Source organism: Panthera leo, chromosome E1 (genome assembly GCF_018350215.1).
Source record: "Panthera leo isolate Ple1 chromosome E1, P.leo_Ple1_pat1.1, whole genome shotgun sequence".
NCBI lineage: Eukaryota > Metazoa > Chordata > Mammalia > Carnivora > Felidae > Panthera > Panthera leo.
The window spans coordinates 38,376,502-38,393,253 of NC_056692.1; the positions used below are offsets into that span (position 1 = coordinate 38,376,502).

Consider the following 16,752-nt stretch of genomic DNA (forward strand, 5'->3'; position numbering starts at 1 on the left):
GAACTTTCTGAGAGCTCTAGAGGTCTCACAACCACCTAGTGACATAGGCTCTTTTACAGTGCCCATTTTATGGATGGAGAAATAGGGGCACAGGAAGGTTAAATGACCTGTCCAGCGTCACTCAGTGGTGAGTAGTGGAGTGGGATTTGAATCCAGACAGTCCAACTCTGGCATCTGGGTTCTTTCCACCATACTCTGCCTTCTCTCTCTCTCTTTCTCTACTGCCATGTCCTCGGCACCTGCTGAGAGCCAGGCCCTGTGCTGAGAACTCCATGTGCAATGTCATGTCTAACTCTCACAACCACCTAGGAGGTAGGTTCTGGGATGTTCCCCATTCTACAGCTGGGGAATCGTGGCTCAGAGAGGTTGACTAAGTTGCTCTGGCCACACAGGGAGGTTGTAGCAAGGCCAGGCTCACACCCAGCTTGTGTGACAGCAGTTGAGCAGGCTCTCTGGGCCTCCCCACTCTGCTGCTGGGAGTGAGGCCAGAAAGGGTCCTGGCAGCCCCTGCCGAGTAGAGAACATGAGAAGTAATGGAAGGGATTTCAGTTAGGCCTTGGGAAGGACTTTCTTCTGAGAGGTGGGGGCTCCAGAGCTGGATGGAGGCTGTTCCTTCTTTCCCAAAAAGCAGATTGGGGAAGGGCCATGGCTACTGCAGGAGTCAGGAGGAAGAGGAGGGTAGAGATGGGAGAAGAATAGAATGAGAAAGTCCAGCCAGAACCATATTACTCAGGAATCCTTGTTGTTTTTTCCTAAATTTGGCCCCAGCACTCCTACCTGCCATTTCCTCTGGGAATCTCCTGAACATCTCCACTCCCAGATTTGCGACGTGAGGGATCCAAGAAATCCAGTCTCTGCTCTTTCCAGCAGGGGGATGAAAAAATAATACTGTCACTCTGTAAACACCTACTATGTGCCAGGCACTTTATGTGCATCAACTGGTTTAATTTTCACAATTCTATAATTAGTATTCCTATTTTACTGGTGGAGACAGGGAAGAAGAAAAGAGAGGTTGAGTTATTTGCTCAAGGTCACACAGCTAGTAAGCAGGAGAGTGGGATTTGAACTCCTGACCTCGTGTGCTTTACCGCCCTGCTCCCCCCTTCCCTACTGAGCTCCTTGTGGCTACAGGGGCATAGCCAGATTGACCCCCTTGCCCAGTGGAGTCAGGTCTCACAGTAGCAGCAGGCCTTTGGGTGGATGACTCTGCAACTGGCAGAGGCGAAGAAAACATGGCCTCACCCCTGTCATCCACATGGCCCCCACCCCACGTGTATTTTCGTGATGCCCTTTACATGCTAGTGGAAGTTGGGTAAAATGAGTGTTTGGGAGGCCCCAATCCCTCCTCTCATTATCCTGGGGATGGGCATTCCCCCCCCTCCCCCAGAGTGGGATGCTATCCCAGCCCACACTTGACGGAACCGCAGGGTCAGGGAGTCAGCTGCTGTCAGTGGGACCACCCTGATACAGGGAATTGAGATTCCAGTGCTCTTAGGGATGAGCCTAGGGTCATTTTACCTCCCAGTGTCTCAGGGGAACTCGTCTAGGGAATTTGGACACCCTCACTCCCCAGCCCTAAGAAGACCTTTGACACCTGCCTTCTGAGCCCCGAAGGATCCTGGAGGAGGGGGTGTGCAGGGCACTGGGAGGGATAGCCTTTAGGCTGAAGCCCACTAGGAAAGAAAATCCATCCTTACCTCTCTACTCCACCAAAGCCCAGAGAAGATGGGCTCATCAGGGTTTCCCCCACACACACTCAGTTCCTAGGAGAATGGGGGGCAAGTTGGGAGTTGGGGGAAGGAGGCAGGAGGGGCAGGCTGGCGGCTCCGAGCTTCTCCATGCAGCCCTCAGGGCCGGGTGCCTGGGCAGGAGGAGGGGGCAGAGCAGCTGCTGGCGATTTATTAAGCAGTCACGGAAAAATTGGTTTATAAATTAACAGCTGTTTTAACTTTAGGGCCTCTTCTTCAGGGAATGGAAGCAGCCGACTGGACCGGGATCGGAGTATGTGTGAGGGCTGGTGGAGGGGGTAGGAGGCGGCCGGCTCCGGCAGCTGGCATTCTTCGGGGGCAGCCTCAGCTGGCACCTGGGGGGGCACCAGGCAGTGGCCAGAGCAGGGGGTCTCCAGGTGCCCGGGGCTGAGGCTGCCCCCACTGTGGGCTGCCTGCTTGTTCACTCTTCTCAGCAGCATCCTACCTGGGGGCGCCAGAGGGCAGAGACTCCGCTGTACTCATATCTGCCACCAGAGGGCAGCCTCCACACATTGATCTCAGCTCCCCCACCCTCGCCCGCCTCTCCTGCGTGCCTCCCAGACTGGGCTGGAGAGAAACCCAGTCCAATGCTGAGCAAGAGAGAAGCCGGGGCCAGTGCATGCAAACAATCTTCTACTCGCCCATCCTGAATGTATTAAAGGCAGCAGTAAAGAGTGAGAGCTCTAGGGGCGCCTGGGTGGCTCAGTCGGTTAAGCCGCGACTTCGGCTCAGGTCATGATCTTGCGGTCCGTGAGTTCGAGCCCCGCGTCGGGTCGGGCTCTGTGCTGACAGCTCAGAGCCTGGAGCCTGTTTCAGATTCTGTGTCTCCCTCTCTCTCTGCCCCTCCCCTGTTCATGCTCTGTCTCTCTCTGTCTCAAAAATAAATAAACGTTAAAAAAAAAAAAAAAAAGAGTGAGAGCTCTGGAGTCACACTGCCTCTGTGGAACCCAGGCTCTGGGTAAAAGTTCTAGGCCTCATTTGCCTCATCTGTAAAATGGAATGGCATTAATGAGGATTAAATAAGATAATACATATAAAAGGCCTAGCTCAGTGACCGATGCAGAGTAAGTGCTCCATATATGTCAGCCGTTGACGATTTCTATGACTTGTGTATTCATCCGTTCATTTGTTCCTCAGTCGTCCCCTCTACAGCATGCAGTGCCTCCTATATTCTGGGCACTATGGCAGGCAGGGGACCATGCAAAGAGATGGTGGGAAGGGCACTTCTCAAAATACTGTGTTAAGAGTTATGATAGGGGCGCCTGGGTAGCTCAGTTGGTTAAGCCTCCCTCTCTTGGTTCAGGCTTAGATCATGATCTCACAGTTCGTGAGTTCAAGCCCTGCATTGGACTCTGTGCTGACAATGTAGAACCTGCTTGGGATTCTCTCTCTCTCCTCTCTCTCTGCCCTTCCCCTACTCGTGCTCTCTCTCTCCCTCTCCCTAAGTAAATTAAAAAAAATTTTTTTTAATTTTTTAAAAAACAAAGAGTTATGATACACCCAGTGAAAAAGGAGGGAAGGTTGACTTGGATGTGCAAAATAAAACATTTTGGGGTGATGAAAATGTCCTATATCTGTGTTGTGATAGTGGTCACATGTCGTTTAAAATTCTCAAAAACAATCGCTTCTTGGCCTTTTGGCTAAGATCAAGTGTAAAATTCTCAAAAACGCATAGAAGTGTATACTTTAGGATTTAAAAAAAAGTTTATTTATTTTTGAAAGAGATCACATGAGGGAGGGGCAGAGAGAGAAAGAGAGGGAGACAGAGAATCCAAAGTGGGCTCCGAGCTGACAGCAGACAGCCAGATGTGGGGCTCAAACCCACATGAGATCATGACCTGAGCTAAAGTTGGCTGCTTAACCGACTGAGCCACCCAGGCACCCCAGAAATACAAACTCAAATTCAATAAAGTTGATCTTTTATAAAGCACTCAGTGTGAATTTATTCAGTGGGCAAAGGGATGGGTGATGGATGAATGGATGAATAAATGAATGTGTGAATGAATGTCTCAGATGATTGCCCATCTGTCCTGATACCACTATTGTCCTGGCTGAGAGTGATCTTGCCCTCTCCTCTTGGTGACCACAGGCCTCTCCAGAGGTGTGTTTCCCCTTCCCTCCTCCCTCTCCCGCTTCCCCACCACCAGCCTCCTCAGGGAAAGTTGTCTCAGTATGCCCAGCTCGCGTTCCCCGGCTTCTCTAAGGTTGCCTCCCAGGGCTTCCGGGGCCTCCCTTCCAGCTGCCATATGCCAACCCGGCCAGCTCTGCTCAGCTTCGTGGTGCCAAGGTCACGGGTGTGATGCCCAACTACAGACCCGCAGTGCCAGCAGCTTAGCCGCCCAAACCCTGGCCGACTCCGCCACCTGCTGGCCCTTTTGGGAACTGCACCTCTGAACTCCAGGGAAGCTGGAATGGACTGAAGACCTACCGGGAGCGCTGCCCTGGGCTGTGGGCTTTACTCGTATCTTATTGAAACGTCAGGGCTACCATGTGAAGTGGGCTTTGAAACACGAGGAGACTGAGGCTCAGAGGGGCTAAGAATTTCATCTAAGGTAACACAGTAAGTCATTGATCTAAGATTCCTACCCAGGTCTCTGCAAGTGCCCAGTGTATGTTCTGTCCACCTGACTATATCTTGCTTGGGAGAAGGGGGGGAATATCCACGATTGTCCACTCTCCCCAACTCCCAAAAGGAAGGCAAAGGCCTTATACCTCTCTTGCAAATTCATCTTCCAGAGAAGGTGAATGTAATGCCTCCTGTCTGCCAGGCACTGTGGCAGCACTAGGCAATGATGTGAAGAGAGAGTGTGAGGAGGACATGGCTCAAAATAGTGTGTTCAGACCCATGACACATTAATAGACACACTACGCTACACTTATTTTTGTCTGTCCAAGCGGAAAGACCCATAGTTCAATCAGAGTTAAGTCAAACAAGGTCTTGATTTTGTTTCTTGGACCCAACCGCCTGTGCTTCTAACTCAAGAATAATAACCGAGGAGTGGCACATTATTTTTACATCTCATTTGCATATGATTAATTCTAAGTCAAAGAGAATGGAAATGGAGGTCACCCTGGCCCCTTGCTTCTCAGCTGCCCACCATGTGCCTGACCCTGGCTATGTCTCCCATTCCCCGCTGTGGTCCCCCATCCTTCCTAGTCCTACCCCACTCCTTGCCCCTGACCACATCCCCCCAGCTCCCAGAAGTCCTGTTCCTTTCCTCCTCTGTCACCCACACAGCCCCCGCCACCTGGCCGCCCACCTGAAAAACTTTTCCCCAAGTTCTTGAGAAGTCGCGTAGGATCCAGGAGAGAAGAATCAAAGTAATAAAACCTCATTTAATTCCTAACGGAGGGCAGAGCTGTGAGCTGCAATTATCTTAATGCTGAGCTATTTTTACTCTCTTTCCTTCTCTGTCTCCTGCCTCTCTCCATGGTGAGGCTTTCTTTCTCCCTTTGTCTCTCCATCTCTCACATGTGTTTTCTCTGTCTCTTTTCACTTTTTCCTGACTCCCCACCTTCTCTCACCTTCTGTCTCTGTCATCTTTCTTTCTGTCTGTCCCTTGTGCCTGTTCCTCTGTCAGCCAGGCTTCCCCACCCCTCTTGGCCCAGGTTCAAGAGCTGCAGGGGCCTGGGCAAAGGCTGGGGGAAAAGGGTAAAGACCCTCCCCTCCACCGCAAAGACCCCATCTTCCAAGCCTAGCCGAGAGGGAGAGGGGAGTCTACCTTCCCAGCTGCCCCAGCCTGGGTCAGGGGAATATTTCCCTCGTGGCCTTCCAGAGTGCCAGTCCTGTTTGCAGAACCTCCATAAACGAGTCCTCCCTCCATCAAAGGAGCCTCAGCCACTGTTCTCCCCAAGGCCTTCTCACTCTGATGGGCTCTGAGGTGTGACTGGTGGTGATGTCTCCCTGACCCTGTCCTCTTGTCACCCACCCAGCACTCCTCTGTCCCCTTCATCCTGCTCCAGGATTTTCCCACATTTTTAGCACTGGAAGCCACAGGCCCCTCACCTTCACCTTGGCCCAGTGACCATTCAGGTAGACTGCCTGGGCCGTGCCTTTCCTGTGCCCCTTCTGACTTTCAGGACCTCCTTATTCACCCTCTTAAGGAATTGCCAAACTGGTCTTTGCCACTCCCCAGCACATCCCACCTGGAAGAGGGCCCTAGGCCAAACCATGGGCTGCCAGAGATGCCCACACCCCTGGCCCACAACCTGGCATCTGATTGTTTCCCCGACAAGCATAAGCCAACAAACATAGGATTTGAACCAGGCCTGAGGTTGCGGGGGTGGAGCTGAATGGCCAGGACCTCCAGCTCCCATAAGCAAAACTCTGCTCTCCTGCCACCTTCTGGGTGACTCTGGGGTGCAGACCCCCTTTCATAAGACTCCTCTGGTCTCTTGCACCCTTCTGCCAAGGACCCAGCATGCTGGGGCTGGGAGTGGAAAAGTTGCTGGAGGAGGCGGGGCGTGGGGGGTTGGGGAGTGCTCCTGACTGTTCCAGGTCTGAGTGTGACCAGGAGAGAAGACAGCCAACACAAACAGAGCCCGAAGGAAGACACACTCTTATGTACACATCTACACATGCACCCTCTCAGTGCTACAGAGAAGCTTTCAGACCCTCACCCATAGACCTGTAGAGATACCCAGGGCCTGGACAGATAAACAGGGACACTCCAACCCAGTGGGCCGGCCCCTCCCTTTTCCCCTCCAGAGACGCACACAAACACCTCTGCAAAGAGAGAGGCTCACACCTCAGAAATGAGCACACACACCTCTCCCCCCAGCTCTGTTCCTGAATGCACCAAGCTCACACACGTGATGGCACGTGTACTGGTACAGGCAGCCCCCCAACTCTGTCCCCCTGGGCTGGCTCAGTCTCCCCCGCTTCAGATCTGGGGAGAAAGGAGGAGACACGTGAACCCAGGGTGCATCAGGGCAGGGACACATCCCCCCGCCCCCCATCACAACTTCATCTCCTTCTTCTGCACGGGCTAGAGCTGTGGATACAGTCCCCCCACCCTCTGCAAGCTGCCACACGCCAGCCCATCACCTTGACAGTCTCTGACATCCTCCCCCACACCCACACCCTCCCCCAGCACACAGTCTTCCCACACCCTGCCACTCACACCCGCATCTTTGACACTCTGACACACTTACTCACACAGACTCACACACACTCATGCACACCGACCCCCCCCCCCCCCCACACACACACTCCGTAGCTACAGGCACCACAGGGCCCCTGGCACTCACACACACTCCCTGCCATGATGACTGACACGTGTCCTCCCACGCACACCAGCTCTTTCACACTCGCTGGCTCTCTAGGACACCCCCATTCACAGCGTGACATGCTGGTGGTAGTTTCTCCAGGACCTCGCAGTCCTCCCCGTGAAACTCCAAGGACCCAGGCCACGAAGGGGTTAAAGTCAGAGTCCCGTCTCCCTGCTGCCCCTCTCCCTGCTCCCCCCCCCCCCCCCCAGCCCCGCCGGCCTCCCCCCATTATGCTCCCTGCTGGACTCCATCAATAATGCAGCTTCAAGTTCTCGGGAGACGGCAGGGGGCCCCCAGCCCGCTCCCCGGTCCTGGCTCACACTCCGCACCCTCCTCCCGCCCCGGGGAGAACACAGTTCTCGGTGCTCATTGGCCACTTCCCCCTGAGCCCTCCCACCAAGCCCCCGGGCGCCAGTCCCAGGCCGAGGGGACGGGCCGGGGACCCCGAGGCTGGGGCCAGAGGGTGAGACCTGGAGGGACGGGGAAAGGCACAGACAGACAGAGGCGCGAGGAGAGGAAGGGAGGGAGAGAGAGGGAGGCGGAGACACCCACAGAGACCCTCGGAGAGAGCGAGGAAAGGAGGGAGAGGCGAGACTCAGGGAAAGACACCGACCCCGAGCCGGCGAGCCCGAAGCCGAGGCCGCAAGCGCCGGAGGACCCGCGCAGCGGGCGCGGCGGGCGAGCGCGAGAGCCGGGAGCCGAGAGCCGGGGGCGCTCCGAGCCGGCGCGACCCCCTCCCGCTCGCGCGCCCTCCCCTCTCCGCGCGCGGTATTTTTATCTGAGCGTGAGCCGCTCGCCTCCCCCTCGCCGCGCACAGCCAGCGGTCGCCGCCGCGCCCCGAGCAGCGCCGGGAAGCCGAGCCGGGACCGCAGCCCGGGACCCCGAGACGCGCGCCACCCCCCCCCCCCCCACCCCGGCCCCGCCGGCCACCCCGCCCGCCATGGACCCCAAGGACCGCAAGAAGATCCAGTTCTCGGTGCCCGCGCCCCCCAGCCAGCTCGACCCCCGCCAGGTGGAGATGGTAAGGGGGCCGCGCACCACCCCCGGCAGCTCCTCCCGCGGCGGGGCGCTGCCGGGGCCGGACCGGCCCGGGGCGGGGGTGGGTGGGGGGGCGACCTAGAGTCTCGGGCCGCCTCGGACACGCGGGGGCGCGGGGCAGCGCGTGAAGTTCGCTGCAGACTCGGGCAACTTTTTCCCGTTCAGGCGGCGAGCGTCCGGGGCAGGACCGTTGGGAGCGGCCACGGGCGGGGAGACTGTGCTCTGGACCCTGCTCGGTGTCCTCCTTCTCTAGGCTCCCGCCGGGACCGCTGCGCCCTGGCCCCAGCCGGAGCCGGTCGGAAGTGAGAAACGCGGGGCACTGACCCATTGTACAGAACAGGCCTCCGCCTCGCGGCCCCAGGCTCTGCCCCTCTCTGGTGCCACCGTGTATGCCTGGGCCCGGCCACCAGAGCCTTGTGCTGACCTCCTTCCCTGCCAGGCCCTACACAGAGCCACAACATGTGGGTGGGGGGCGACCGGTGGTCCCAGAAGTCAGACCTCTTCACAGAGTACTGAGTTCTTTGGAGAGCCTTGGCGGGGGGCCGGGGGGGGGGGGAAGGGGGGAGGGGGGGTCCAGAGGTCTTCTCCAAAGGTGGTAGAGGTGGACGGAGGGAGAGGAGAAGAGGGCTCCGCCCCCCACAAAGTAGCGTGTTCACTTGTTGCTGAGCTGCAGCTGGCACCCAGCAGAGCAGTGAGAGTGGGCCAAGTCTTTTTGGGGGGAGGTAGGGGAGGCATGGGGGGAGGGGGAGGTCCTGGGCCTAAGCAGCTTTGGGTCTGGAGGGCAGTTTGGAGAGCTTGGCAGGGGGAGGTGGCAGTTTCAGCTTAATTCACCTGGTTCTCTTTGTGCATTTCCCTGGAGCTCAGAGGGGACCTAATTAACTGACAGTTGGTCTGATTGAGAGCTGGGGGGGGAGGGGGTGGGGAGCAGTGACTGGGAGTGCCCAGCGCCCGCCCCCCCCCCCTCACTGTTTAGCTTGGCTCACATACCAAGGAGGACAACTTTTTGTTTTTTTATGAGCACTGGGCCAAGAGTTACAGCCTGAGAGAGACTGCTAGAGGGACCCAGGCACAGGCCTCCAGGGACACCTCCAGGACCCTGTGGGTCTGGGGCTCAGGCCCACCCCTGAGTCTCAGTGTGGGGTTGCAGGTGTCTGCAGTGCCCTGGCTCAGCCTCCCTCTGCAGCTAGATCCAGTTTCTTTGAAGCCCTTGAGCTGACCTTAAGTGGGCAGGGCCACGTGGGTGCCGTGGCCCATGGGGCATCTTCCAGAGCCAGCTTCGGCTCTGGAGGTCTGGTATCTGCAAAAGCTGGAGAGGATGGGCTTCCTGGATAAGGAAAGGTGGAAAGGGAGATGCCCATTCTGGAGGAGCCACGGAGTGGGGTGGGCGTGGGCTAGAAGTCAGTGGTGGGATTTTCTCCTCCTTTCTCTGCCATGGTGAGCTGTAGCCTTGAGCTCTGTGCTGAACTTCCTTGAGCCCTGGGTTTTCACCTCAGTAAAATAAGGGGGTTGGATGAGCTATAGAGTTCCTTTCAGCTCTGACAGTCTTTGATTCAAAGGTTCCCTGGGGATTTCAAAGCACTGTTTGTTCTCTGCTGCCTTGGGGGGGGGGTGCAGGTGTCTATCCTGCAACCCCCCCCCCCCCCCACTTCTTTCTCCATCTTCTTAGATCCGGCGCAGGAGACCAACCCCTGCCATGCTGTTCCGGCTCTCAGAGCACTCCTCGCCAGGTGGGCCCCTTCCCTGCTGCCCCAGCCCTGGCCCCACCCTAACTCTGATGCCTTCTTGGGGCCCTTCCTTAAGTCCCATGAGTAGGAAACTGAGCAGAAAATGGGGCAGAGTGGGTAAGGTCTGGGAGTCAAACTCTTTCGGGTTTATCTGTTGACCAGGCACTTCCAAATACCCGGAAGGAAAGGGCACACATTCCCTTTCCCCAGAGATTGAGCCTTTGGGGAAAGTAATTCTCTCTTTCTCTCTTCTCTTTTCTCCCCCTCTTCTCTCTCCTTCCCTCCGTTTCCCTTGGTTCATTGGTGGACACCCTCAGAGGAGGAGGCCTCCCCTCACCAGGTGAGTTTCTAGGGGCAGCTGGAAGGAGGAATGCGGGGGGCCCCTTTGCAGTGGGCTGGACAGGATCATTCCTGACTAATACAGGATGCCACTTGAAGGACACATGAGCGTATCAATTGGCACCTAGGTAAGAGTGCCCGGTGCCAGGGTTCTACCAGCACATACTCCTCTGCCCTTGTCTTTCCTCTGCTCAGACTTGGGCTGGGGTTCTACCTTGAGCCAGGCTATGGCGTATGGAGACCCTTCCAAAGCCTAAGTCCTAGCAGGACCCAGAGGGGCAGCGGCACCTGGACCCATCCGCAGAGGCTAGGGCAGTTGGCCTGGGTTGCCAAGGGTGGGGTGGAATGGGGGAAGGGTGGAGGGAAGGGGCCTCGGTGAGTCTATTTAACCTGGTGCTTACCCTGGCAGAGAGCCTCAGGAGAGGGGCATCACCTCAAATCGAAGAGACCCAACCCATGTGCCTACACACCCCCCTCGCTGAAAGGTACTGTTCCACCTCACCGCTCCCCACCCCCCCCCCCCACGTGTTAGTCTGGCTGTGCCCTCGGCCCCTCGGCCCCTGGAGCAGGGCTGACACTGGGGGAGAGAGGTGAAATGTTGAGCTTTTGTCAAAGGGGAGGGATTGTCTTGTGTACCCCAACCACTACTTAGGGACCAGATCTTTCTTAATTTGGCCTTGTAACGAAGGGGCCCAGGGGCTGAAAGAGGTGGCTGTGGGCCTTAAAATAAGGTGGTGGGATTGAAAGAAAAGAGATAGCTGGCCTAAAATGACAAGTATCATCAACATAAAGTGATTCAGTACCGTACCTCCTCTTTGCAAGTGTGTCCCAGGCCACCTTTTGGTCCCCTGCTCTCCAACGAGCACCTTTTTCAGGTGCAGCCTTTACTCCCCTCTCCCAGTGGCATAACATTTGCAGAGGTCAGCAAACTGGATGCTTCTTGGTCCTGCTTCTCCTTTCTGTATTAAAACACAAATCACTCTTTTTTTTTTAATTTGTTTATTAAAAATTTTTAATGTCTATTTTTTAATTTTTAAAAATGTTTTATTATTTATTTTTGAGAGAGAGAGAGAGAGAGAGAGAGCATGGGAGGGACAGAGAGAGGGAGACACGAAATCTGAGCTGTCGGCACAGAGCCTGACACGGGGCTTGAACTCCTGAACAGTGAGATCAAGACCAGAGCCAAAGTCGAATGCTTAACCTACAGAGCCACCCAAGTGCTCCAAACACAAGTCATTCTTATAGTACACACTTACAGAGCACCTAATGTATGCCAGGCCTCACTGGTGGCATTGGGCAAAATCAGGGGAGTAAGATTTGGCTCCTGCCCTCTTGGGGCCTTTGGCCTCAAAGGGTCATGGGCGAGCTACCGAGGAGAGGATGGTTAAGCCTGGATTTGAAGGATAAGTAGGAATTCAACAGGCACGCAAGGCATGGAAGGGCATTCTAGGATGAGGAAAGGAAATGTACATGGGGGAGGAGGTGTGAAATCAGAGAGAGCCTCTAGAGTCGGCCTGGAGACTTGGCTATCTGCAGGGAAGCTGGGGGAGATACACCTGGAGGAGAAGGTGTGGAGATGGGGAGGGACTCTTCCTAACTGAGCTAAAGAATGCCTTCCCACCCCCACTGCAGCTCCAGGCCTGAGGCTCTTCCTGCCTGGCCAGCCCCCTCCTCCCGTGGAGGGGGGAGGACCGGATGGCTGGATGGGTGTGCTGAGAGCTCCCTCTGGGGTGGGTTTAATGAGTTCCCAGCACTGGCCAAGGTCAACAAGCACACCTGTCACCTACCTGTCAGCCTGCCTGCCAGGGTTGGGAGCAGAGAGGAGAGGCTGGGAAGAGAGGAGAGAAGGGCAAGGGCATTTTCTCCCCCCCCTGGAATAGAAAGAGGAAGGGATAGCATGTGGGCAGTGGGTTCAGCACCTGGAAGGACTTCCCACCTGTAGGGATATGGAGGAAGGCCAAGCCCCTGCAGTAGAAATGGGGGGGGGGGTGGCATCTTCTCAAGAGAGAACACGGGACCTCTCTCCTTCCTACTCTGGGCTGGGGAGGGCTGAATGGACGTGAGGGACAAGAACCGTCCCTTGGATTCTTGGTTATGAGCATGGGGAAGAAGGCAGGGGTGAGGAGAATAGGGCCCAAGTGCTTCTGGGCATCCTGCAATGGCTAGAAATGTGGTCCCACCGCCACTGTCCCTTTGGGCTGCACCTTAGGAGGGTCTAAGTTGGGAGAGGCAGGGCAGTCTGGGGGCTGTGCTGGGGACCTTTCAAAAGGGAGACTTGGGTGGGGGGGGGTGGTCCAGGGTCCCAGACATGAGGACAGATAGAGAAGAAGACAGCTGAGAGGGCTGGTGGGGGGAACCTCAGGGAGCCCCGAGAGGCACAAGGGGAGGCGCGTGCGCAGGAGGCTCCCGGGGCGCCGGCACAGGCACTGCACACCTATCGGCACTTCAGCTCAGGAGCTGAACTGTACTCCCCCGACTAGGGGAGACGGTGATTGCTCAAGCAGCCACCTCCTTCCTCTCCTCCCTTCCCCCTAACCCTCAGAGGACCCTTCTGTACCTGGAGGGCACTGTGTTGCAGGCTTCAGCCCCTTTCTGGCCAAGGGAGCGCACCTGGCGGGGTCGGGGGTTTGTAGGGGGAGAAGCCAGGGACCTCCGGGGGAGGGTGGACAACACTGAGTTTTGGCTTGAAGCGGACTCCCCAAGGCCAAGCTCTCACACTTGGCTCAAGGTGAAGTGCTGCTGCGTCCCCAAGGCCAGGGCAGGGCGATTTATTGCATTTTTATTGTCTGAGTAGCTTGCCCAGAGCCAGCAGGAGGCACCGGGCTGGGAACTCGGGGCAGGGCGGGGTAGTGGGCACACACAATGCACCCTCTGTGCCAGTCCCGAGTTGGCAGGAGCGTGGTGCCCTGTTCACTGCACCGGAGGTTTCCAGCCTGGATCTACCCCTCTGGGCTTTCTAAGGGGAGGGGCTGCCTGCCACGGAGAAGGAGCTGGAGAACCCCAGCACCTAGCTTGTCAGCATCTTCTCTGTGAGCTGTGAGTTCAGTGACTCCAGTGCTCTAAACTTCCACCAGCTCCTGGTCTCCCTGCTGCCTCTGCCCCAGCCACACCTCACAGCCTCCCCTCAACCCCTGCCACTGCCCCAGAATCCCCCAGCCCTGGCCCCTTTCTCCTAACCCCCAGTCCTTTCCATCTTTTGGAAACTTCTCCTCAGCTGCCCACACTGTTCCTTTCCTAGGCCCTATCCCAGCAGGCCTTGGTGGTGTTGGGGGGGTGGGTGGTGTTTGCTGCTTTCTAGGTCACCACAGAGGGAGCTGGAAGCTTGGGGATGTGGGTCAAGATTGTGGGGGCTGCGTCTGAGCACTCCACATCCCCAGGCACAGGCTTCACTGGCTGTAGACTATTATATCCTCAGTCTCCAAACTGTTCCTACCCCAGGACCCGGGGCAGAGATGTGTGGAGTGGCATTTATGACGTGGGCAGTGCCAGGGAGTGGGGACCAAGCCCAGAATCGGAGGGGGTGTGTGCAGGATTGGGGTAAGCAATGGGCCCTAGGCAGTCTGGGCACTCTGAGAGAAACTAAAAGGGACAGATCCCCCAGGCCCTGGCCCATGGGTCCTATGCCTTCTGTCCAGGGCTATAACTGGTGGACACTGTCTCCAGTACTGGGTCCTTGGAGAAACAAGTTCCCTAGCCACAGAATGTTAAGCTGCTGCTGTACCTGCCTGGTCTTGTCTAGCTTGACACCCTATAGTTTGGGGGAGCTGCCCAGTGCCAGCCTTGGTGGGGGGGCTGCATCTTTGGACAGCTTAGGAGTCACACATGATCAAGGATCTAATGCCTGCTGCTTTTGCCCTTGTCTGGCCCCCCAGCAAACTGATCTGGGACCTTTAGCTTTTGAACTATACCCCTGAGGGGGTTAGCCACGGGAAGGAGACTGGAGGCTGGGCCACATGCCTCTCCAGCTTCTTGGGCTGCTTCGTGGTCTGGCTGACCCTTGCCTTCCTGCCTCCCTGCCTCCCCCATGCCAGCTGTGCAGCGCATTGCCGAGTCGCATCTCCAGTCCATCAGCAACCTGAGCGAGAACCAGGCCTCAGAGGAGGAGGATGAGCTGGGGGAGCTGCGGGAGCTGGGCTACCCTAGAGAGGAAGACGAGGAAGACGAGGAGGAAGAGGAAGAGGAAGAGGAGGAGGAGGACAGCCAGGCCGAAGTTCTGAAGGGCAGGAGGGGGCCTGGTAAGCTGACGGGGCCAAGATGCCTGGGTTCCACGAGTATGGGTTAGGTGGGTTCCTCCCTGAGAGTCCTGGGATTTTTTTGACACACATAAGCTGCGGTCATACAGCGAGGGCTTGCCTGTCCTCCCACCCGTATGTGCCTTGCTGGGCTTACTGGGGCTGCTCTCATCCTGACCCTGTCCCTCTCCCAATCAGGTTGTCCCTGATAATTCCTCTCTTCCACTTGAGGTTTGAGGCTAGACCCAAGAAAAGACTTCCTCGCCATGGCAGTGAGGGGGTACAAGGAAACGCAGGGATAGACAACTAAGAGGGCCCAATGCCCCCTTTACCTGTATTTCTGAACATAGGTTGTGGTCTTCAGCTAGGAGGCTGAGAGCTGGTTTCTAAGTCCTCCCCAGGACCCTGTGGCTGTGTCTCCCCTTTTTTTGTTTCCTGGGCTGGAGGTGAGAGGGTGCCCTCTAGTGTCTAAATGGAGAATCTAGGATTCAAGAACCAACCTTGTCCTCTGCACCTCCAACCCCAACTGCCTGGGAAGAGACCTGCCAAGGAGGGGCCTAAGACCGACACAGAAGGCCTCAGAGCTAGAGACCCCAGATCTAGAAATCTCCACAAAAGGTCCCAAGGCCCAGAGAATTCCTAGGCAGAAAGATCTCTGTCCCTCCCATGGCTGTTTTTTCCATGCTTAGCTATAGTAGATTGTGCCATATCTATCCCTCCCAGTGCACATTAAACTTTCTGGTCCTTCATTTTATGGGGATGAAAAACAGTTGACCACCCCTGCTTGTAGTGTCCATCCCTCAGATCCAAACAAAATGCCTTGGACCTCTTCTCTGCATCTCTGGAGCAAAAGCTCCTGTTGGAAATTGAGTCCACTCTCACTGAGACCCTTAGGACAGGTAAAGAGGAGGTGAGAGGAGAATGTTTTCTCAGGAGAAGCAGTAGGGCAGAGGGGCAAATGACAAGACTACCAAAGACCAATATCAGTTGCCACCGCTCCTGGAGTGCTGGTGCTGGGCTGGTCAGGGTAGTAACTGTTGTCTTATTTAAGGCAATCTACACAATTTCCCTCTTACTATCCCCTTCAGAGAGGTAATAACTGACTCATCTAAGTCATATAACTATTCACCGGAAGAGCTGTCTTGGGCCAGTGTTCTGTCTATTATACCAGGATGCCCTCAGAAAGCTTAGCCTTAGCTATTACAGAAACTCAGCTCATGCTCCAGGACCACTGAATGGATACCTAAGAGTCTGAGTTTTTATCCTTTCTACCCCATCCCCAGCTGGGGAGAAGATAACTTGTGGCCAGGGTCTGGAGGGACCCTGGGAGCGCCCACCCCCTCTGGATGAGCCCCAGAGAGATGGAAGCTCCAAGGACCAAGTGGAAGATCTGGCACTAAATGGTGAGGCTTGGTGGTGGGGAATGGGGAGGTGGGGAGGTGGGTTGGGATTTCTCATGAGCGTGGCCAAGCCCTGAGTCCCTCTGCTTGCCTTGCAGAGTCTGGGGAGGAGCCACAGCGCCCTGCCCACCCTGAGCCTGGCACATAGGCATCCGGCCTTGCATCTCTCAGAAGGAAGTGGAGGGGGCATTGCTGTTCCCCAGAAACCCACTCTGTCCCCACCCTATTTTGTACCCTTCCCCCTCACTCGCTAGGGCTGTGGCTTCTGACTTCTAGAAGACTTAAGGCTGGTCTGTGTTTGCTTGTTTGCCCACCTTTGGCTGATGCCCAGAGTTCCTGGGTACTTGCTGCCTGATGCCTACCCCTGCCAGTCATTCCCCCATTTACCCAGAGGGAGGCGGGATGTGAGAGACTTTGCATCAGATAATCCAGTAAGGGTGTGTGTTGGGGGGGGCAAAGGTTTATCCTTCACAATTCCACTCCCCAGACCCTCTCCCCTGGGCACAGGAAACCCACAGGGCAGGACCCTAAGATCTGGGGAAAGAGGGTACTGAGAAATTGTAGGTACCCTTAGATCCTTCTCCATCCCCTCTCCTATGGGGGATTTCAAGTTACCACCCCTCTCTCTGGCTTCTCCCAGGGCCCAGGATTCAGGCATCCTTCTCCTCAGCTTCAACATTTTGGAAATCTTCCCCTTATCACTCCTGCTCCCCAGCCTGGGTGCCTGGAAGATGGACTAGCAGATGCTGCTTTGTTGCGTTTTGTTTATGCTTTGATGCCAGGAATGCCGCCTAGTATACGTCCTTAGGGGGGCACACGGTGGGGAAGCCAGGTTCTCCTTGTCCTCCAGCTGCTCTGCCCCCTTCCCCTCTTCCCTGACTCCAGGCCTGAACCACTCCTGTGCCGTAATAAATCTTTGTAAATAACTGTGCTGAGACTCCTCTTTCAGGGGAAACGAGAGGGAGGAGGGGATAACGGGTTCCCGTATGTGGAAGACCTG

At 56.2% G+C, this 16,752-nt stretch overlaps 1 protein-coding gene across 8 annotated transcripts; it reads left to right on the forward strand.

Annotated features, from left to right (window-relative positions):
• Positions 1-7,934: 7,934 nt before the first annotated feature.
• PPP1R1B (protein phosphatase 1 regulatory inhibitor subunit 1B) lies at positions 7,935-16,674 on the forward strand. Of its 8 annotated transcripts, none has more exons than XM_042914794.1 (7): positions 7,935-8,040; positions 9,724-9,784; positions 10,099-10,121; positions 10,530-10,605; positions 14,152-14,355; positions 15,636-15,755; positions 16,393-16,674. In XM_042914794.1, exons 1-7 carry the CDS (start codon positions 7,960-7,962, stop codon positions 16,545-16,547), a joined length of 720 nt encoding a protein of 239 aa, XP_042770728.1. In that variant the 5' UTR covers positions 7,935-7,959; the 3' UTR covers positions 16,548-16,674. The 8 variants fall into 8 exon arrangements, with proteins under 8 accessions (XP_042770728.1, XP_042770732.1, XP_042770736.1 ...); XM_042914798.1 differs by having other exon boundaries at positions 15,851-16,483; XM_042914797.1 differs by having other exon boundaries at positions 7,945-8,031.
• Positions 16,675-16,752: the final 78 nt, after the last annotated feature.